Below are 23,152 nucleotides of genomic sequence, written 5' to 3' on the forward strand. Positions count from 1 at the left end.
TCCGAATGCCAAACAGTACTTTAAAGTTTGGTCACTTGGCGCAGAATGTGAACTTTGAAATTGTAAAAACATTTTAACATTCAATGTCAATCGAACAATTAGATATACATCCAAGAATTCTGAAAGCTCTTAGAAAAGGTTTGTTTTGTAGTACGTATTGCACTATTAAAAAAGATTGACTTGTTAAAATTTCATCATGACACCTTTCTAACAATTAAACATTTAAAGTTGCAATCTCGATTCAAGTATAGCATGAGCCTAGATTTTATAATTTAATCATTTAGATGGAGAAGTTAGATTGCAACTTTAAGTGATTTCTTAAATAGAGTTACAGTTGCCTTTAGATCAAGTATGCAATATGATCAGTCCTGTAGCCAAATAGGCCTAAAGTCAACAACTACAATAAATTACTCTCCTACCTTTAATTACAGTTAGACTTCCCCCAAATTTTGTCTAGACACAAATTGTGAAAAACACCCATAACAGTTACATAGACTCTACATTCAAGACTGTGATGATGACACCGATATAGACTTCGCTGAGATTGCATAGGGTAAAATACATGCAGATGTCTACCGTCTACCATTTTGCTTGTTTATGGAATATTCTTCAAGAGGGGTGGGTCGATATGACGTAATCTAACAACATCATGACATGGGCTGAGGTTGATACACTCATTATGATGTCAGATTAATTATGTCGCATATTTAGGAGGCAATCTATTCAAATGTTGCTCTCCTAAAACTTTCTAGACAAGTATGGAGAGGAGTGCAAGTGATCATTCACCTTTCCAGGCAAAGACTGATGACCTCCACCCCTACCCCCACCCCCATCAGGATGTGCCTGACACCCAGTAGAAAATATACTCAAAAGAGAAACGCATAGGAGAAATAGTCATTGAATTATCTCTTTAATATAAAGTGGCATAATTTTGTTATTTATGATCGTATCACAGTAAAATTTGTCATGAGTATGTGACAATGTTCTTGCTTTGGACTCACGGCAGTGGAGGCGTTTTCATCACCAAACAGCGTCGCACGAGGGCGCTGAAATCAGTACCTTGTGTGGCCAGCAGCAGCAGTAATCACTGTGCGACATCTCTTTGGCATAGACTGAATAAGTCTCTGAATCCGGGCACGTGGAATCCTAGCCCATTTTTCCTGCAGTGCATGTGACAGTTGCGGAAGTGTCTGAGGCTCCGGGTCACGCTGGCATACACGTCTGTCCAGTTCGTCCCATAGATGTTCAATGGGGTTGAGATCTGGTGATCTTGATGGCCATGGCAGCACATTAATGTTCTCATTCTGTAGGAAATCCATTGTTACACGTGCCGTACGTGGCCTGGCATTGTCCTGCTGAAAGAGCTCTCTGTTGATCCAAAATGGGAAGCATGTGACGGCGAAGAATTTCATCCCGGTAGTATACAGCTGTCAGGTTGCCTTGTACGAACACAAGTTCACTTCTGCCAGTGTATGAGATGGCTCCCCACATCATGACACTCCCTCCACCGAATCTGTCAACTTGGGTGACGCAGTACAGGGCACAATATTTCACGCCAACCGCCGTTCTGTTCGCGTGTCGGTTACGCAAAATTAAATTCACGCGAACCGCAAATCGGTTATGTCGTGACCTATAGACTTTCAGAAATTAAAAATGGCAAACTTTACGATTACAAGAAGTTTTATTCACGCAGACTTACTACTAGTATTCCAATAGACCGAATAGTATTCCAATAAATGTTTTAGACTGATTTTTAGATACTAAATGCGCAGTTGTAACTTGCGACCAGTCTAAACTAAAATGCTCAGTATAGAGTTGAGCCAAACGTTTTAAAGAAATGTGCACATACCGCTGGGGATGGCTAAATTATCAACTGCTATTTTATCTCTAAAGGAATATATAGAGAAATACTATTGGATTTCCAATAATTTTACAAATGTTAAAAACGGTTTTAATGTAAACAGGAATCCAAAAGTGTCACAGAAGTTGAAAAATACTAACATCACATAATGGGCTTTAAAAAACAAACATTTGGGACGTCACTGTAGTATAGAGAACGTGAAAGTAGCAAGGTCACAGCAAAACGAAACAAAGAATCTGGAAGTGTTCACAGGAACTGGACAGTTGTTTTGGGTTGTTTTTTATATATTTTTTATTTGCTGTATACCAAATGTTACATATTATCTGTGCCAAATGAGTCTTTATTTTTATTTTTTATTATTTTTTATTATTAGTTTTGTGAGTCTTGCGAGTTATTCCTCCAAATGTATCTAATGGGGCTGATATTTAGTCCTTTTACAATATTGTTAACTTTAGCAAACATTAAAGAAACTGATTTATAAAGCGTTTTCTTTTGTATTTAGTTTTAACTTCATGTTTGAGGTAAAAATTATGTATTTAAAATATAATTCCAATGTAACTTTTAGGGAACCGATCAGGTAACCAATGGGTTACCCAGATATAATTCACGTAACCGAACATTTGGTTACCTAGGTACAAACCACGTGAACCGACTTTCGGTTACCTCAGATTTCGAAATATTGTCCCCTGCAGTAGAAGGAAATGTGACTCGTCACTGAACCATACTCGCCGCCAGTTTCCCAAGTTCCACCCCTGTACATTCGTGCACCAGCGAACACGTAAATGTCGATGTTGATGTCGCCGGACGGGGCCAACATATGTCTCCTAGCCCGTAAACCAGCTTCTCGAAGTCGGTTCCGAATGGTTTGTGCAGACACCCTTCTCAAACCAGGTATGCATCCAGCAGTGTTCGTTGCTGTGGCAGTTCGGGGACGCAAGTGCAGAACCCGGATGTAGCGATCTTGTGCTGCAATTGTTATGCGAGGTCTTCCACTTCTGGGCCGGTCTTCAACTGATTGAAACTGTTGGTACCTGTCCCAGAGACGTGAAATGGTGCTCTGATGGACGTTAATGTGGCGTGCAACTGCTGACTGCGATTCACCTAACTGGAGGCGGCCTATTGCAATCAGACCTGTCAACCTTTAGTCAAGAGAAAGCAGGAGGTGTGTGTTGAAAAAGCAGGAGATTTTTTAAATTCACAAAATTTAACCCAAAATTGCAAGATTTAAAAAAAACATTATTACAATAAGTTATATGAATACTTTATAATGTCATATATACTTCTTAACCTTAGATCTTGGCATTAAAAAATAAAAAAAATAAAAATAAAAATAAAAAAGCTATTTATCATTTGTGGTTATTATAAGTATTTAATACATATTTAAAAAAAAAAAATGTTTTACATTTACGGTATTACACTTACAGCCTACAGGTTGCGTTACATTATCATTTGTGGTTCGTGTACCTAAGTACCAAAGACAAATTTATATAAATCTTATAAATTAATATTCCGATGTTTTTTACTATAATGAGGAACGGTGGCGTGGTACTTATTTAAAATCATTATAATGATGCAATAAACATTGTATTTTCATTAATCATAAGTAAAACCTCATTACGGACATCGTGTGAAATATACCGGAATTATACCCATTTCCGTGAGTAATTTTATGTCAATGTCAAACACAACATTTTTTAATTGTACAAAAATAATTTCTTGAAGTGTACCCTTATAACCAACATTTTACTGCACAAACTTACAAAATTAACTGACACAAGTATGTTTATACAGCTAATTGGTCTTTTCGTTGTCTTGCTGTGACGTGATTTTAACATGCATCGTGTGTATCGCTGTCAACTCGGAGTCTGGCAGTTCAGATTCGTCATAGACTATGACTATGACATAGTTGCATTATGTAATCCAGTGGGAAGACATTTTACAATTCAGAGGTGTTATTAGAACTAAATTGGATAGTTTTTTTATATATATGGCAACACTGAATGTCAATACACAGCCTGTTGAATTAGCGGCAACATGCTTCGTAGCCATTACGATGACAACAAACATTATAATAGCACGTCATTTTATAAACTCCATGTGCTTTTTTAACAATATAAATAGGTTATCCCACAATTCTCACTTCAGCAAAGGTTAAACCGTCGGGACAATTCGGCCTGTTACATTCTCAGAAGCCAAAAGTAGTCGACATTTTCCGAATGAGAAAAAAAGGCAGAGTTACTTCCCTTCCGTTATTTTGACAAAAGAGGATCGATTTTTTTTTATGCTTACAAAAATGTCATTTAACAGAAGAAACTGTCTCCCGCACAGGTGAAAGGAGATTTGATCAAATACCGGGAGACTCACGCGGAATCCGGAAGGGTTGACAGGTCTGATTGCAATGTTTCGATTCGGCAGGCTTGGTCTTGGCATCTTGTAACTCGTCTACGTTGAAATGGAAATGAGACATCATTGCGAGCATTGCAGCTTTAAATACCCATCATTACCCCAATCGTTTCCCCCCGAGTATCAAGTGCATTTGCCAAAATCTTACCATTTCATGCCGATTTCCTGCAAATGTTGCACAACGTTCCAGGGTGCATTTGGGCATGCTGTCCCATTCCAGGAACATTAACAAACATGGTCATTCAGCAACATTGTACAAAAAAACTATAAATAATATGTTGTAAAATTAAACACTTTTCTTCTTTCCCTATCACCTATGCATTTCTTTTTTTGACAAAGTATATCTATAGACAAGATTAGCTGTAATTAATCATACATTTCTTGATGGTGCAGTGTTTAACAGGTGCATTTTGGTAATTTTTGTAGAATCTGACACACCAATATCTCTTGTGTGTGTAGACCTACATACAAATTCACCCAATAGCCAATATCTCTTTCATCTTGAGATGTTGTTAAACCATTCATTCATTCAATCATTCATTCATTTATTCATTTATTCATTCATACAAATTCATTATTTAATATACCAAATCAATTGTTTCTTTCACTTTTCAGTTTTGTGACCTTGACCCTCAGTACATGTATTACGTAAATATTCATGACATTGCTGCTTTAATACGGTATACATGTATAATCAAATTTGCTATAGAAAACACCTATCAGTTAAACGTAATTCACATATATATCCAGCACATAAATGCATTTATTTTAACTTACCTCTGTAAAGGTTACCTTCACAAACAGGTAACATTTAGTAGAGTGGCTATGGAGATGAGGGTCTAAGTATGATGGTCTTCTTTCAGTTCATCTTGTAAAGTTTGAGAAAATACTAAGTCTCTCGTCGCCTGATGTTGCCCGGAGTACCGGCCTCTCTACCGGGGATGTGCAAGTCTTACAGGAGGCTGTGGCAGAGGCCATTCCTAAACCACCTGTCATTACTGGTTGGTAGTAAGACATTTTAAAAACAACTTGAATACTTGAAAAATAGCTTATTAGTCCCCTACCAGTCCATCTCCATCCGTCTGTCCCATATATAGTTTTCGGGATATTTTGTTTTTCAGAATGCCATGAGATATTTAGCAGAAATTTTGTGTGTAACTTTATCATGTACTGTTACAGATCAAGTTTGACTTTAATGGCCATTTACCAATTTTTCACAGACATTTGAACATTTGTTTTCCAGACTTGTTTTGCAATGCCTGAAGATATAAAGATTTAATTTTGTATATAACTTTATCATGTATTATTGCAGATCAAGTTTTACTTTCATGGCAATTTACTGATTTTTCACAGAGTTATGGCCCTTGAATATAGGAGATAGGAAAAATGATTGGGCCCGGTAGGGGACATGTATTGCTTTAACAGTACTCTCAGAATGCTTGTTTATAGAAAGTTATCAGATAATGATTACAAAAGAACAAAAGTACAAATTGTTGCTGAAAATAATTACCAGTAATCAAATTTAATATCCTAAAACTATAAATTTTGTCTGAATTCATATTGTAAAGCTCTAACTTTATAGAATTATTCCCAATGGTAGAATTTGAACTTGAATAGCAGAGATTAGAATCTAATTTCTAGCATTAAAAATTGTATTCTAAACTAGTCTGTTTTATTATCGTGTCAGTCTTAACAAAATTAGAGTAAACCTATTCACCTATTTTCTCAAATCTTAATTTCTGTTTACGTTGTTTTCTTTTTTTTAGATTTAATCATTAATAAAAAAAAATTGATGAAAGTGAAAGTTTGTTTCAATGTTTAACGACACCATTAGAGCATATTGATTATTAATCATGAGCTGTTGGATGTTTAAAATTTTGTGATTTTGACATATAGTCTTAGAGAGAAATCCCACTACATTTTTCCATTAGCTGCAAGAGATCATTTATATGCACCATCCCACAGACAGGATAGCAAGAAATGGGCCACCAACAGGGATCAATCTCACACATCAAGTGAGAGCTTTATAACTTGGCTACATCCCACCCAAAATAATCTGAAATGCTTACTGACCAAGTGTAAAAAACTACTACACACAAATTTCTTTAATTTTTTATTACAATCTTTGGTTTATATTATGTAGATTCTTTAATGTTGATGCTTAAGAGAAACTTACTGTTATTCAATAAATAAATATACATGTATATATAGGCCTAATGGTACATTGACATTGCTTTTCAGCTCTGAGTATTTGGAATGGGTGCTCTGATGAGTTTAAGGTCAGAAAGCTTTCGACTGGCTGCACTGTGTTTGATAAACATCTGAGAGGTAGGTTTCTCAGATATAGATCTATATATTTCATTAGTGTGTCTTGTATGTGATTTGTAGGGCCTGTATTTCATGATGAGAAGTTAAAGTTAGAATGCCATATAAAAAATTAAAAAAAAAATGGTTAGCTATTTAGCACTGGAAATAGACAGATACATACAGACATAAGGCAGGATTTAGAGTTCTCCATTTGTAGAGCAACCACAGGATTGATCACTCTCTATGGACTTGGATGTTTTTCCTGTCCCAAACAGTACTAGTAATTTTTTATTTTATTTAAAAAAAAATTAACAAACAAATTTCTATCTTGATAAAAACTTAATTTGCCACTGTCTCCAGTGCGTCCTGATGATTGCTGTGGTATCCTCCTGATCCCATGCACCTCTAAGGCAATAATTGCAGTGCCCCTCTGACAGTTTAATTCAAAGCCTGACTGAATACCAAAGGTCATGTTATGTACTGTTCTGTCATAGGAAAATTGCATATAATAGATCACTCGTTGCTTTATCGAGTAGCCTGTGTAGTGGAAGCAGGTTTCCTTGTGCTCTCTTTCTCTTGACAAAGTGTCATCTATTGTATCAAAATAGCCATATATTAGGTACTAAATAGCCAGTTTTAAACGAGTAGGCAAAAAGGAATGTTTACGTTAATGACACACTCATCACATTTTAATTCTGATTATATGGTGTTGGACATATGGTTAATGAGAGAGGAAAACTGCTACCGTAATGCAATGGCTACTCTTTCAGATTAGCAACAAGGGATCTTTTATATACAGCATCACACAGACAGTATAGTACATACCACAGCCTTTGTTACACCAGTTGTGGAGCACTGGCTGGAACATCAGTTTGCATGAAATATTGTGCCCTGCTATGCAAGTTTCAGAGAAAAAAAAAAATTCCTGATAGAAAATATGTACTGTTATTCAGGTGGCTTTATCTCGCGGGGAATCACAGAAATCTGTGGAGAGAGTGCAAGCGGTAAATCTCGAATTAAAGTTCATATAGGCCTGTTTACAGACATGGGTATGAAATATAGACTTTGCAAGTGAAAAAATTTGGTCTAACAATGTGTTCCCTTGAAAGTTTGAAAAAATTTATGTAACATCGCAGTTCATGAACCATAACTGTCCACTCGAAAACACAGCTGTATGCACCAGTACACAAACAAAAGTACACAACTGTTCGCAAGTAAAATACTCCAAAAAAACGTGAAATACATTGAAATACGTGAAAACATTGAGGGCCAACGCAGTTCCAAACTTAACGCAGACGAACATTCGACTTCCCCTAAGGGACGCAACTCGCATACGTTTACCGTATATAGCCATACAGTTACACTCCCCACCAATTTAGAATAATTTTTCAAATAGTCCTAGAAGTCATAAACATTGTTCAAATCACTTATGTCCCTTTTGCCTGAAATAAAATACCTTCATAACAATAACAATCAAATGTCACTTGGTTTTAAAAACAAATAATTTTCGCACAGTTTGCACAATACGCTGTCAAAGTTCTACTTTGAAGTATCTTCAGATTCCAGGAGAAGCACTAGTTTGTGAATAGGTCGCTCGAGGTAAGTAACAGCACTCGTACGTTTTCCATCAACACCGATAGATTTGTCTCCTACAGCTAACTTGACCGTACGCACCAGATTATCCTCATCAACATATGTCTTAGAAACGCGAGCTACTTGCCACAGATTGCGAGGCAAGTTCTCATCTTTGATCAGAACAACATCTCCAGTCTGTAAGACTCGATGTGGATGTAACCACTTCTGACGCACTTGCAAACTTTGTAAGAATTCTCATTGCCAGCGATGCCAAAAAACATTTGCGAGATGTTGAACACGTCGCCACTGTTTACGTGAGTACATATCGGCTCTTTGGAAGTTTCCGGGAGGCGGAAGAATAACATTAGTTTTTGAAGTCAGTAAATGATTGGGAGTTAGTGGTTCCAAGGAGGTAGGGTCGTTAAGACTGTCTGTTGTTAAAGGACGGCTGTTCACTATAGCCACAGTTTCGTACAACAACGTTCGAAGTCCTTCATCATCAAGCTGACAACTAGCCTGATTCATAAGAGATGAGAGAACACTACGCACGGTACGGATTTGACGTTCCCAAGCTCCTCCCATATGACTAGCTGAAGGAACATTCATCTTGAATGGAAAATTGTCACAATTTTCTTTCAGTAGAAAATCATTCACATGCTGATCGTCTATTTCCTGGAGTTCTCCCTGGGCACCGACAAAGTTAGTTCCTTGATCACATCGAAGTTGACGAATGGGTCCTCGAATGGCTAGGAATCGTCGCAACGCATTTATATATGAATCAGTGGAAAGAGAGTTTACAGTCTCAATGTGAATTGCGCGGCACACAAGACACGTAAACAAGGCACCATAGCGTTTAAGTAGTTTTCTACCTTCTTTGATGTAGAACGGACCAAATATGTCAACACCGCAGTAAGTAAATGGAGGCGCTTGTTCCAGCCTGTCTACAGGCAGATCTGCCATTTTTTGCTCTTGAACAGAACTTCGTAGTTTTCTACACCTCACACATTTGGAGATGAAATGTGACACTGCAGATCCACAACCAATGATCCAAAATCCATTGGATCGTATCTCGTTTATTGTCATGCCACGTCCCTGATGACCGACTCGTTCATGAAAGTGACGAATTATAAGAGTTGTAATGTGGTGTTTTCTTGGAAGAATGACAGGGTGCTTCAAACTGTCCGACAGACAAGCTTGTCGAACTCGTCCACCAACTCGCAAAATACCATCTGCATCAATATATGGATCAAGTCTACACAGTGAGCTTGTTCTCTTCAAAGCTCTTTTACGGTCTGCTACACTCTGTCTATCTGATGTCGCACTGCCCAATGAGTTAAGAGTTTTCAGTTCGTCATGAAATGTTTCTGCTTGAACATGTTTCAATATCTCTAGTTCTGCTTGAAACAGATCCGCAACACCAACAGAATCAAAGACAGAAAGTCGATCCTGATTATCTCTGTGGGCGTTACCTTTTCTAACCGACACTCGTTTCAGAAGTTGCATCTTGAGTTTTAAACAAAGGGCAATGGCCTTTTTCGCATGATACCATTTGGAGCAATGTTCTAACCGTTTAATTTCAAACTTCACGGGAGGTTCTGTCACCATGGAGGCCAAGGTCTTTACTTTCTTCAACTCGGGGTCATCCGGAGAAAGAGTGAGATCGTCTGTTACTCTATCTGCTGGTGAATTTACACTATTCCATAGAAATTCTGGTCCTGTTAACCACTTGGAATTCATGAAATCTGTGACACTTATGCCACGTGATGCATCGTCTGCTGGATTCTCTTCACCCTTGAGAAGGATCGGTATGTTCTCTGATCTGCTGCACACGGTTCGCAACAAAGATTCATTCGCAATATAACTTAGCACAATTTTGCTGTCAAACCAGAACGTTTCAGTAATGTCGTTGTAGTCAAGTTCACGTTGCAGAAATGCACTGATATTGACTGATACCAATGCTGCAGTCAGTTCAAGCCGTGGAATTGTTACAGTTTTTAGAGGAGCAACTCTAGCTTTACCCATAACGAAGGAACAATGAACATTTTGCTGGTCATCAACCAATCGGAGATATGAACACTGGCCATATCCTGAAGTACTTGCATCTGCAAAATGATGAACTTCAACCCTTTGTAGTTTTCCAAACCCATCTGGCTTGAAGCATCTAGGAATGTCTGTGTATTTAAGAAGCAACAACTGAGTTCTCCACCTTTCCCATCGCATTCGTAATGCATCTGAAAGAGGACTATCCCAGTCTGATTGATCCTTACACATCTGCTGAAGGATCTGCTTACCCACCAACAGAACAGGCGCAATGAAAACAAGGGGATCATAGATAGAGTTTATCGTGGCGAGAACTGCCCGTCGCACTAACGGTTGATCCTTCAAGGTAATTCTGAACTGAAAGCAATCGGATTCAACACACCAGTTCACTCCAAGAGCTCTCTCAACAGGTAATGAGTCATGTTTAAGATCAAAATTTTGGATACCCTTCGCGCAGTCTTCTGAAGGAATAACTTCAATGACATCTTTAGAGTTCGAGATGAACTTGTGTAGTCGCAAACCACCTTTCTGGCACATTTTCTTGCTTTTCTCAATCAAGTCAACTGCTTCTTCTACAGTAGGTAGTGATTTTAATCCATCATCCACATAGAAATCGTTTCGCAAAAAGTTCGCAGTAACAGCTCCAAACTCAGTTTCGTAGTCATTCGCAACTTGTTTCAAACCAAAGTTCGCACAACCGGGTGATGAAGCTGCACCAAACAAATTCACAGTCATTCGGAATTCAGCAGGCTCACTGTCTAAGTCTTCAATTTCCCACCAAAGGAATCGCAGAAAGTTTCTATGACATTCATTCACCTTAAACTGATGGAACATTTGCTTGATATCGCACATAATTGCAACTGGTTCTTTTCGAAACCGACAAAGTACCCCAATTAGAGTAGTTGTTAGATCAGGTCCTTGTAGTAAGTAGTCATTCAGTGACACACCTTCGTGTTTTGCACTACAGTCAAAAACCACTCGAAGTTTCTCAGGGTTTTTTAGGGTGACAGACTCCATGGTGTGGAAGATACCACATTTTACCTTCGCAGTTCAGTTCTGACTGTGGCACTTTCTCAGCATGTCCACTCTGAATAATGTCTTGCATAAATATCCTATAATCATTACAGTACCTCGAATCTTTCTGAAAACGGCGTTTCAGCGACAAGAGACGATGAGCTGCCATTATCCTGTTATTGGGAAGTTTAGGTTCAGTGTCTCTGAAAGGCAATGGCATCTCATAATGTTGATCCTCTCGTTGGTGAATACCTTTCTCGATATTGGACAGAAACTTTCTGTCATTACAGGACAGAGCAATGTGTTCGGACTTTCGTGCATTAAAATCCAATTCCATCATTTGGGTTACATCACATGGCGCAAATGCTTCCTTGACGTTAGTTTTGAAAGAGAAGAGCACACTTTGAGTACCTTTATCTTGAACATTTGAAACACACAATTCATTAGGAACTTCACATGCTGTAACTCTGTGGCTAACGCCAATAACGTCACGTCTGTCAATCTGACTATTATCTATGATACCAACTATGCCCCAGCCAAGATCTGTTCTTTGTCCATACGGTTCATTGTCATGCACAGGAGGAATGACATCACGAGGAGTCAATGCATGAGGGCAGTTGTAGCCAATCAGAAGGCCCACTTCTACGTCTCTCAAGGGCATCAGTTCATCAACTATGCTTTCCAGATGAGGCCACATTTTTGCCTTTTCCGGTGTAGGAATGTGTGTTCTATTCGCAGGCATGATTTCCCTGGAATACGTCGCAGGCAAGGAAATTCTAACAGCACTGTTAAATCCACGAATCACTAAACCCTTTATTTTTGTGCTCTGGACAAGCTGATCCTTTGAAGATATTGTTGACAGCATGAGGTTAACACTAGGTCCAACTAGCTCCAGATCGTCACAGGTACGTTCTAGTATAAATGTTGTATCAGATTGTGTGTCAAGCATAGCATACACCAACCGTTCTGATTCTGGCCGATCACAATGTGACAACCAAACTGGAAGTATCATAGAACACTTGTCACCTATCTGGCTATCACTCAAATGCACGATACTTGAATGAGAGCTGGTTGATACAATAGTCTCTTTAGGAGTAGTAGTCTTTTCTTCTCTTAAGTCTCCATGCAGAGATGTTGGGTGATACCTTGAACAAGTCTTGCACTTGCTCCTTTTCTTGCAGTCTCGAGATTGATGTCCTACATGCAAACAACCGAAGCAAAGTCGTATTTTTCTTGCAAACTCCTTCCGCTCACTCACAGATTTTGCAAGAAAGGATTTACAACTGTCAATCTCGTGATTTTCATTACACAGAGCACACCAAGAAACAACACTAATGTTATTTGATCAGTCTCCTTTGTCACCATCACCTCTGTAGAGAATGAAGTTCCAGTTGTACGTTTTCGATTAAACTTGTTTGAATGTTCTAATTCCGTCTTGCTTTGTTTTTTCGAGAGAAAAGCTGTAACTGGGTCACACGCAATGTCTGCCTCCTTAACAATAAAGGATACAAATTCGCAAAATGGGGGAAATGCCTGATGCTTATTCCGCCACTCAGCTACAATTCTTCCCCATCTGTAGACGAGCCAATCTGGCAGTTTTAGAAGAAGTTTTTGATTCTCGTAATCATCATTCAACACATTCAAACTACTTACAGTTTCCATAGCTGTAAGACACTGTCGCAGAAAATCGGCAAATCTTCTTAATGCAACACTATCACGACCTGTTATTTTCGGCCACGATTCTAGTTTATCGCGAAAGGCATTGGCAACAATAAATGAATTCCCGAAACGTTTGTCAAGCAAAGCTCTGGCTTGTTCATATGCTTCATCTGTGGACAACAGAATATATCCTTCCACGGATTCCCTTGCAGAACCACCTAAATATCTTTTCAAGTAATAGATTCGTTCAGCAAATGGAATTCCCTGTCTTTCTATCAATGTCTCAAAGGCTGCTTTCCAACAAGGATACGCTAGAGGATTCCCAGTAAATAGTCCTGGCTCTGGAGGAGGAAGCCTCCCTAAACTGATTTTCTGTCCCAAGGAAGTTGTTAATTTCTCGATTACCAGCATGTGGGAAGATGTTTCTTCTGGTACGAACTCTTTAGCTGATGCATTAAGTTTTGTGGATGAAAGGGGTTCTGGGTCACTTACAACGCGACTTTGCATATTTTCCACTGGAATAGACTGAATGTAGTCTCGCACATACTCATTAACATCGTGAGACTTAGATACACTGGCAACAGGTGGATACGAATCACCATTATCATTCTTTCCATAATGAATTGTCTCTTCCTGCTCTACTTCAATAGCATTTAATCTTGCCTGTGCCATTTCTAATTGTTTTACTGTATCCAACTTGTCTAATTCTATTCTTTTGCTAGCTTCAATGTCAACATATTTTAATTTCACCTTTAATGCTGCAACCTCATCCGCTGCTTCTGCCTTAGATGAAATCCGAGACTTGGAAGACAGGCTAGAGATTACTGATTTCTTGTCACTCATATTTAAATTTCATTATATGTATTACCATGAAGAATAATGATCAAATGCCCACACAGTATCCACAAATACACGACACTGTTAATGTTGATAAATTTAACGGTAGCCCGTATTCACGAAATACTACGGTAATTGTTCAAAAATGACGTAACGTTTCACCGACAAACGTAAAACTTCTAATATTAATGTCATATTCAGTTTATCATCACGCAACATTATTCTAACATAAAACGTTGTTAGGCTGAATGTTTGGCTGAATGTTTTCACTGTAAGGGTTTCGCAATCGATTTAAGTTCATACCTGTTTCCTGGCTTTGCAAAGAACAACAAATTGAAAGTTTGAACATTTATGTAACATCGCAGTTCATGAACCATAACCGTCCACTCGAAAACACATAGCTGTATGCATCAGTACACAAACAAAAGTACGCAACTGTTTGCAAGTAAAATACTCCAAAACGTGAAATATTGAAATACGTGAAAACATTGAGATACTCGAAAACATTGAGGACCAACGCAGTTCCAAACTTAACGCAGACAAACATTCGACTTCCCCTAAGGGACGCAACTTGCATACGCAGTTCCAAACTTAACGCAGACAAACATTCGACTTCCCCTAAGGGACGCAACTTGCATACGTTTACCATATATAACCATACAGTTACACTCCCCACCAAATTAGAATAATTTTTCAAATAGTTCTAAAAGTCATAAACATTGTTCAAATCACTTATGTCCCTTTTGCCTGAAATAAAATACCTTCATAACAATAACAATCAAATGTCACTTTGTTTCGAAACCAAATAATGTTCACACAGTTTGCACAATACGTGAAAACATTGAGATACTCAAAAACATTGAGGGCCAATGCAGTTCCAAACTTAATGCAGACAAACATTAGACTTCCCCTAAGGGACGCAACTCGCATACGTTTACCGTATATAACCATACAGTTACATGTAGAGTATATCTTTGAAAATCATTAAAATGTGGTTAATTTAAGGATTATTTTATTACCAAAAGCCAAATTTTATAAACATTAGCAATTGGCCAAATTGATATAAACAATGGAGATCTGTATGATTAAAAATCTTTTTAAACCAAATAAGTTCTTAAATTAGTTTTTTAACATCAGGCCACATTTTAATCAGTTGTTGATCATCCTTTTTTCTCCAAAAATGTTGGTAGGTTGAAGGATTTTTCTCCTGTTTTTTAAAAAACAACAATATGGCATACTCTGGCTTTCTTCAATAGTTCATGTGGGTAAAATTATTTTGAGATGCGATATTTGAAAAAAATTGCTATTTTTGAGAAATTTCTACAATGACCATAGTTCTTGAAGGGTGACATTTGTCATGGCAGTAGGTCACATCTAAAAAATACTTGGTTAAAAAAGCTCACCAAACATTTTTTTAATATGGCCTTAAGGAATGTTAAGTGCACCATATAAGTATAACCACAGAAGTTATTGGACATTATTTATTAAGTTTGTTATTATCGTTGTTATAGTAACAGTTTTTGTTGTTTTAGTAGTTGTTGTTAGTGATGTTCCAGTGATTGAGTATAATCGAAACATTGGTCGGTTGAGCTCTGCTGATGTGATGATCAATTATAAAATCCATAACCGATTGTTGTGAAACATGTTAACTGTAATTGTTCCTCCAGTTTAGTTGTTGATATTGATGTAAATATGTTGGAGCTGGCATTCAATTTTATGTATACAAAAAGAAAAAAAGAAATTTAATAGTTATTAAAGGTAAAATTAATGATTTATCAGGTCTATTCTGGTGAACATGACAGTAGGTGCATGGTCCTTTGTATGTTCATATTATTCTATAGTCCTTCACATATGGAATGCCTTTATTCATACTATGAAATTTACTACAAGCTATTTATTTCTGAGTCGATTGTTTTCTAAATTGCACACAAAAAGAGTATATTTTTTTATTATTTCCAAAACACTTTTACTTTTCTTCTTACAAAACTAAAATTATTTACAAAAAACAATTTGGTAGGAAGATGTGATGGACTATAATGATTGTGTAATCGAAAGTTGATGGTTGGTGCAAACTGATTGTAACTTATGATCAGTAATGGAATTACAACCGATTTCCAGCACTGGTTGTTATCAATTCTTGACGTAACCACTTATTATAACAATGGATGTCTGACCCTCCTGCCTTGGGGGTAGTGGGGGTCGATGTGCTGGGATTGTTTGTTTGTTTTGTTTTTTCTTGTTGTTGTGAAGGTTTTTTTTCTTTCTTTATTATTATTATTTTATTTTTAATTTTTTAAATTATTAATATTATTTTAAATATATGTAAGCGATTGATATTTGCCATGGTCTGCTGCCTTCTGCTGGGGGGTGGGGGGGGGTGGAGGTTGCTTGGGAATGGGGGATTGGAGACAGGTTAACTGGGCCGGTAAAGCATAGGGTGTTTTGGCAAGTTAGGATTTGTAATAGGTTGCCACGGCTTCATTCCTTCCCTCCCCTTATCACTGATGTGGACCCATCTGTACGGGGTGGGTGACGTTCTATGCGCCAAGATCAAATACATATCTCTGCAGTCTAGCTGAGTATGAAGATCACACCTTTTTATTTGCTATTATAAGTTATTATGGAGTTTCTTGGATAACACTTTTAGAATTGGCTTCGAATCTTTATGGGTTATCCAAGTTTCTATTTTGTACTTTTGTACACCCCACACAAAATGGCACAATTTACCTTTAAATACCTTTTTGTCTTGCCTATCTAAATTATTAACAATTGTTGTTTGTTTGGGTTTTGTATTCTATTTATTTTGTTATACATGTGTGTGTGTGTGTGTGTGTGTGTGTGTGTGTGTGTGTGTGTATACATTTTGTTATCTATCAATTAGCCAATACCAAATGGAAACTAAAATCCATAGCTCGAAATCCCCCTCCCGTCCCTGTAATAGATAGAACTCTCTGGTGATGTCAGAGGTTGTGCCCATGACAGGCATGCTTGAACAGTTCTCTGATGGAAGCATGCCAAAAATTACCCACACCCACACCACCCACAATGGAAGTCTATTCTTTAGAAGACCATATTCTTCTTGTGCACACCAGCATTGATTTTGGCAACAAACATGCATTTTCATTGCATAATTTGTTCTTTGCAACAGCACCAATACTTACTGATAACATACTGATAAGAGCATAAATGGTAATTACCGATTAAAACCATAGTTTCTGTAATAAGGGGATACATCAGTAGTTATGGCTGAATGCCCAGATCTGTGGCAAAAGTTGAGCATAGCATTAACAACAGTCTTATGTTTGCTTTTTTATACAACATCAATGTCTGTGACAAATGGACCCATCATTAGTCATGCTTGGTTGCACGTGTCTTGTTATACCATGGAATTAATTTTATGGAACTATTACTTGGAGTGTGTGGATGCAATAAAATATATCCCATATTGAATGGGTCAAGTTTATTTACATATAACCTATCCGTACCAGTTACGTCTTATTTCTATTATATATACATGTATTCAAAATAATGTACAGTAAGGTAAATACAAATTTTAAATGTAGATACTAATAAATGCCAAGCATTTGGATTCACAATTTAATACCACATACTGCAGAATATACAGTCAAACCTGTGGTAAACAGCCACCAAATGAGCATCAAAAGATTGGGCACTTTGTATCAATTAATAAATACATGTAATTTATTTCCATATATTAATCCTACAGACATGAAGTATAATATCAAACAGCAAGAAAAAGAAGACATGTATATTATCATATTAGATGATTGGGGAGAATGGAGGGATGGTCTTTAAAGACAGGTGGTCTCTTGAGCAGGTTTGACTGTCCTAGAATACCACTGTAAAACGAGATAATTGTTCCCTTGGACTTGCAGGGAACAACGTTGGCTGATAGCATTAGAAGAGTTGACCAAGGGCAAGGGCCCGGCTTTTATGAGCATGGTTATAAACTGTGACAGCAAAAAGCTGTACTATCTACTGCATGGTTATAAACTGTGACAGCAAAAAGCTGTACTATCTACTGCATGGTTATGACAATTCCGCCGTTTCGCAGCCATAATACCAAAATTGCTTAATGTCTCAACTGGGATGGCGCAAGCCAGACTATATTTAGCTGCAGTAGGTAACCCCGGGATTTCCCTGTACATCTGATGCATACTTCCGCTTTGTTTCCACCATCGCCTAAGCACTGGCATAGCCAGAATATTTTTTATTGGGGTGGCGGTGACTACACGGCCCACTAGAGTAGCCAGAGGGAGGGCCATGACCTCTCCCTCACACCTCTCCCTCTTCCCTACCTTCTATATTCTTCCATACCACGACTCGCAGACAGTGTTGTTGGCCCATCTGCAATGTGAGTGCCCCTCAATACAAAATCCCTCAAACAAAACCCCACCCTAGTAAATTCTGTTTCAAATGTTAAGACATATATATATATATTATATTTGTTATATGGTGGAAAGAAAAAAGATGTGATCGAGAGGCTGTGTTCCCCTCACCCATCTGGCTATGCCAATGTGACTGGGATGCTTCCCCCATCTCAACCAGTGCTCCACGACTAGTATATAACTTAAAGAGATAAGAAAATGTTTTGGCCCAGTAGGGATCATGTACATTGTTTTAGCGGTACTCTCCGAATGCTTGTTATTTTGTGTCCTGTGCTGTACCCCCAGGAGCTGTGTATCTGTGTACGGAGGATGTGTTTCCCAATAAGAGACTGTACCAGCTGATCCATCACTTCTCCAACAAGTGGGCGTCGCTCCTACAGGAACACGGCCGTCTCGGAGACAAGATCTTCGTGGAACACGTCGCTGATCTGGTTAGTTGGAAATGAAAGGAATGTTTGTTTAAAAACACCTCAGCACGTTTTAAAGTGCTGCTGTTTGGTGTCAAACATATACAGATATCGACATGAAAAACATTGAGGGGAGTGAATAATTGTTCCCCAAACTTTGATTATTACCATATTGATAGCATATAAAGTTAAAGTTTGTATTGACACTACTAGAGCACATGGTTTTATTAATCATTGGCTATTGGATGTCAAACATTTGGTAATTTGACATACAGTCTTAGACTGAAAACATGCTACATTTTTCCATTAGTAACAAGAGATATTTTATTAGCACCATCCCACAAACAGGATAGCACATACTGTGGCCTTTGATATACCAAAAAATTTAAGAGAAAAAAAAAAGCTGCATCACAGCATCAATTCTGGAACTTTGGTCTGACCAGATACCAATTTTTTTTTTTTTTTTTTTTTTTTTTTTTTTTTGCCTAACCTATATTGCCATCCATCCTAATGCTACACATATAGGAAACATTTTTAAAGCATGACTTTAGCATTTAAAAAAAAAGAAATGTTCTGGTTCTTTTTTTTTCTTTCAGGATGGTTTGCAGTTCTGTATTCACAAGAAGTTCCCAGTGTTGCTAGCCAAGGGTGTGGTCCAACTGATAGTGATTGATTCTGTGGCTGCTCTTTTCCGCTGTGAGTTCGACACGGGTCACATGATTCAACGAGCTAAACACCTTAGTTCCTTTGCAGCACAACTACACAGACTGGGCTACCAGTACAACATTCCAATCATCTGTGTTAATCAGGTAGGTAGTACATAAAGAATTTGGCTTCTGTGTTTTTTCTAAATGGGCCTTGGCGGTAAGGTGGTTATGGTCCATGGATTTAAAGTGACAGACTCTATTTTTTTTTAAGTACTATGACATATTTTTCACTATTAGAGCCGTTTTTGACAACTGAAATTGGACATTACTTAAATTTTATTGTTTAGAATATCCATTTCATTATATATGAAATGTTTATGGCCGTCTGGTGATTGTAATGCACATACCTCTGAAAAGTAAAGCTTATGGAGACGAGCTGTCCATGGAAATACACCTTAGTTCCTTTGCAGCACAACTACACAGACTGGGCTACCAGTACAACATTCCAATCATCTGTGTTAATCAGGTAGGTAGTACATAAAGAATTTGGCTTCTGTGTTTTTTCTAAATGGGCCTTGGCGGTAAGGTGGTATTTCTAAATGGGCCTTGGAACTAAGAGGGTATTTCCCTGTTTCAATGTCACAAACTCTTCTATTGCAACTTTATCCAGGTGTTTTACAGGTTTGTAAATTAACCAAACTTCGTGTCTATTTTCACATGTTTACGCTGGGGCCTGTGAGTTCAAAACTGGTAGGTGCTGGCTTCATCTGGCCATCAGCTCCAAACCAAAGTGAGAACACAAATTAGAGGTTGACTCTAACACAGTGAGGGGCGGGACATAGCCCAGTGGTAAAGAGCTCGCTCAATGCACGGTCGGTTTGGGATCGATCCCTGTCGGTGGGCCCATGGGGCTATTTCTCGTTCCAGCCAGTACATCACAACTGGTATATCAAAGGCCATGGTATGTGTTATCCTGTCTGTGGGAAAGTGCATATAAAAGATCCCTTTCTGCATTAGAAAACATGTAGCGGGTTTCTTCTGATGACTAAGAGTCATAATTACCAAATGTTTGACATCCAATAGCTGATGATTAATTAATCAATGTGCTCTAGTGATGTCGTTAAACAAAACTTTTTTTTTTTTCTAACCCAGAGTTAGTACACCGGTTAAAGACAGTCACAACTGAATATGAGTTGATGTCCTTTCTTCTTTCTGTAGCTGTAAAACACCTTATTGTAGCAACAGAATGTTTATGTTATAAATAATAAATTAAAATCACATCATTAATTATACATTGTCACAAATCACACAAAAATTATAACATATATTATTTTTGTTAATTAATGTAATAGTGTATGAATGGTTACATTCTACCATTTTACTCATTTTGATATTTCAGGTCTCTGCCAATATGTCATGTACTTCTAACACAGGTAGAGTAAGCAGGCATATTCCATCTCTGGGATTAACGTGGGCCAATCAAGTGACGTCACGATTCATGCTGTCACGCACAGATCAGCAACTCACTGGCCCAAATGATACAGAGAGTGTTGTACGACTGTGCGAAGTGATGTTTGCACCAAATCTGCCTCGTGTGACATTTCCATTTGTTGTAGACCAGCAGGGAGTGAAGGGAGTAGGCTAGAAGAGAAGTGCCTGTGGAGGGTTGAGGGAATAGAACTGAAGGGAATCTATGGAGTAGATAAGCAGGGGTTACGAGAGTAGGGGTTAAGAGAGTAGGCCAGCAGTGAGTCCAGGAATTTGACCAGTGTAAGATCTAGTGAGTAAACCAGTGGGTGTGGTCAAGATAATAGTCTATTGCTAGTATTGGGGAGTTGAGATAGTAGGCTAGTGGGGATTTTGTCAAGGGAGTAAGCCAATGGGGTGGGTTAGTGGAATAGACCATTGGGGAGTCACAAACGTAGCCAGTAGGGTAGACAATGTCATGGGAATAGATCAGCGAGGAGTCAAGAGTGATGATTTGAGGGAATAAGCTAGTAAGGAACCATGGAAGTAGGTAAATGGGGAGCCATAGGAGAAGACCATTTGATAGTCGAGAGAGTAGACTAGTGGCCAATAAAGGGAGTATTCAATAGGGTTAAGGTGGTGGACATATCAGGAGTCAAAGGGTGTGGGTGAGTGGGGAGTCATGAAAGTAGACATGTCTGCAGCTGTACAGTGAGGAGATGAAGTAAAACAGTAGGATGTCAGGATTGTAGACCTGTGGGCAAGTAGATCATTGGGAGGCTGGGGGAAGTACACCATCATTGGGGAGTGGAGTGAGAAGACCATTGGGGAGTGGAGAAGTAGACAAGTAGGAAGTGAAGTGAATAGACACACAAGTTGGGAGTCAGGTGAGAAGGAAGTAGGCCAGTGGGGGTGGGGAATTAAGTGAGTAAACCAGTGGGTAGTTGAGGCAGTAGGCCAGTGGGGGTGGGGAATTAAGTGAGTAAACCAGTGGGGAGTTGAGGCAGTGGGAGTGGGGAATTAAGTGAGTAAAACGGTGGGAAGTTGAGTAAGTAGGCCAGTGAGGGTGGGGAATTAAGTGAGTAAAACAGTGGGAAGTTGAGGCAGTGGGGGTGGGGAATTAAGTGAGTAAAACAGTGGGAAGTTGAGGCAGTGGAGGTGGGGAATTAAGTGAGTAAAATGGTGGGGAGTTGAGTAAGTAGGCCAGTGAGGGTGGGGAATCAAGTGAGTAAACCAATGGGGAGTTGAGTAAGTAGGCCAGTGGGGGTGGGGAATTAAGTGAGTAAAACGGTGTTGAGTTAAGTAAGTAGGCCAGTGAGGGTGGGGGAATCAAGTGAGTAAACCAGTGGGGAGTCGAGGCAGTAGACCAGTGGGTGTGGGGAATTAAGTGAGTAAACCAATGGGGAGTTGAGTAAGTAGACCAGTGGGGGTGGGGAATTAAGTGAGTAGACCAGAAAGTAGACCAGTGAGGGTGGGGAATCAAGTGAGTAGACCAGTGGGGAGTTGAGCAAGTAGACCAGTGAGGGTGGGGAATCAAGTGAGTAGACCAATGGGGAGTTGAGTAAGTAGGCCAGTGAGGGTGGGGAATCAAATGTTTTTAGAACTTGTAATTTGTTATTTCTCTGGCTGTGTATAAAAAGACAATTTTTGTATGTAATGACCTAAATACATAAGGGGGGGGGGGGGGCGGCATGTGCCCCCCACTTTTCAGATATTTTGCTTTGTATTTGCTTTATAATAGTGTAAAAGTGTGTAAATATAAAAGTGTGCCCCCCACTTTTTGGCACCTTCCTACACCACTGTGTTCCTTTAATCAGTCATCATAATCGGCCGATAGAAAGAGTGGTTGCAGGATAAAAAAACATTAATTAATTCATGTACATGATAAGAATCTCACAAAAATGTCTACGTTATTAAATTATGTGTTTTGTGAAATAAAACGTTATTCTAACATCACTGAAATGTGTTGTCCATTTTTGTTCACTGTCTTTGGTTTGAAAGGAATATATAATATACAGTATGTTTGAAATCAACTTAAAATTCATATAAAAACATTAAGTTTTAAACCAAAACAAACTCCTAACATATTTTGAACAAAAAATTCAGTGTAAATAAAAAAGTTTCTTTACAAATTACCATCAAATTATATAGGTTAAATCTCCTTTTCTGATACAGATCTGAAAGCAACTACTGGAACAGCCAAAGTAAAGCACAGTTCTGCCTTTGCATTATCAATTACTAGTAACAATACATCATGTGAAACTGCATACCTTGGCTGTTCCAGCATTTTGTCTTCACCCCTGTATAACTGGATTTAATCTATACAATTTGATGGTAATTTGTTAAGAAACATTTTTGCTATTAACAAACATTTTTTTTTACCATTTGTTATGACAGCTGGTATGGGTTTAAAAATTAATATGTTTTGAAGCATTATTTAGTTTATATATGTTAAAGTGACAAGCCCAAGTTTTTAAACACGACAACGTGAAATTAGGCATTACTTGCATTTTGTTGTTTAGATTA

General features: G+C 38.2%; 1 protein-coding gene across 1 annotated transcript; it reads left to right on the forward strand.

The window, feature by feature from the left end:
* LOC121370042 (DNA repair protein XRCC3-like) lies at positions 1-22,582 on the forward strand. Its single transcript, XM_041495140.1, has 9 exons — positions 1-138; positions 5,128-5,265; positions 6,506-6,592; positions 7,525-7,620; positions 9,739-9,977; positions 18,342-18,536; positions 19,109-19,321; positions 19,536-19,685; positions 20,559-22,582. Exons 1-9 carry the CDS (start codon positions 84-86, stop codon positions 20,802-20,804), a joined length of 1,419 nt encoding a protein of 472 aa, XP_041351074.1. The 5' UTR covers positions 1-83; the 3' UTR covers positions 20,805-22,582.
* Positions 22,583-23,152: the final 570 nt, after the last annotated feature.

Source organism: Gigantopelta aegis, chromosome 4 (genome assembly GCF_016097555.1).
Source record: "Gigantopelta aegis isolate Gae_Host chromosome 4, Gae_host_genome, whole genome shotgun sequence".
Classification (NCBI taxonomy): domain Eukaryota; kingdom Metazoa; phylum Mollusca; class Gastropoda; order Neomphalida; family Peltospiridae; genus Gigantopelta; species Gigantopelta aegis.

Bases quoted from the DNA above. Each gene is read 5' to 3' on its own strand.
- LOC121370042 (XM_041495140.1), top strand. From the start codon at position 84: ATGTCAATCGAACAATTAGATATACATCCAAGAATTCTGAAAGCTCTT. The intron at 6,593-7,524 runs GTAGGTTTCTCA...ACTGTTATTCAG, and splicing joins GTTTGATAAACATCTGAGAG to GTGGCTTTATCTCGCGGGGA. The intron at 19,686-20,558 runs GTAGGTAGTACA...TTGATATTTCAG, and splicing joins CAATCATCTGTGTTAATCAG to GTCTCTGCCAATATGTCATG.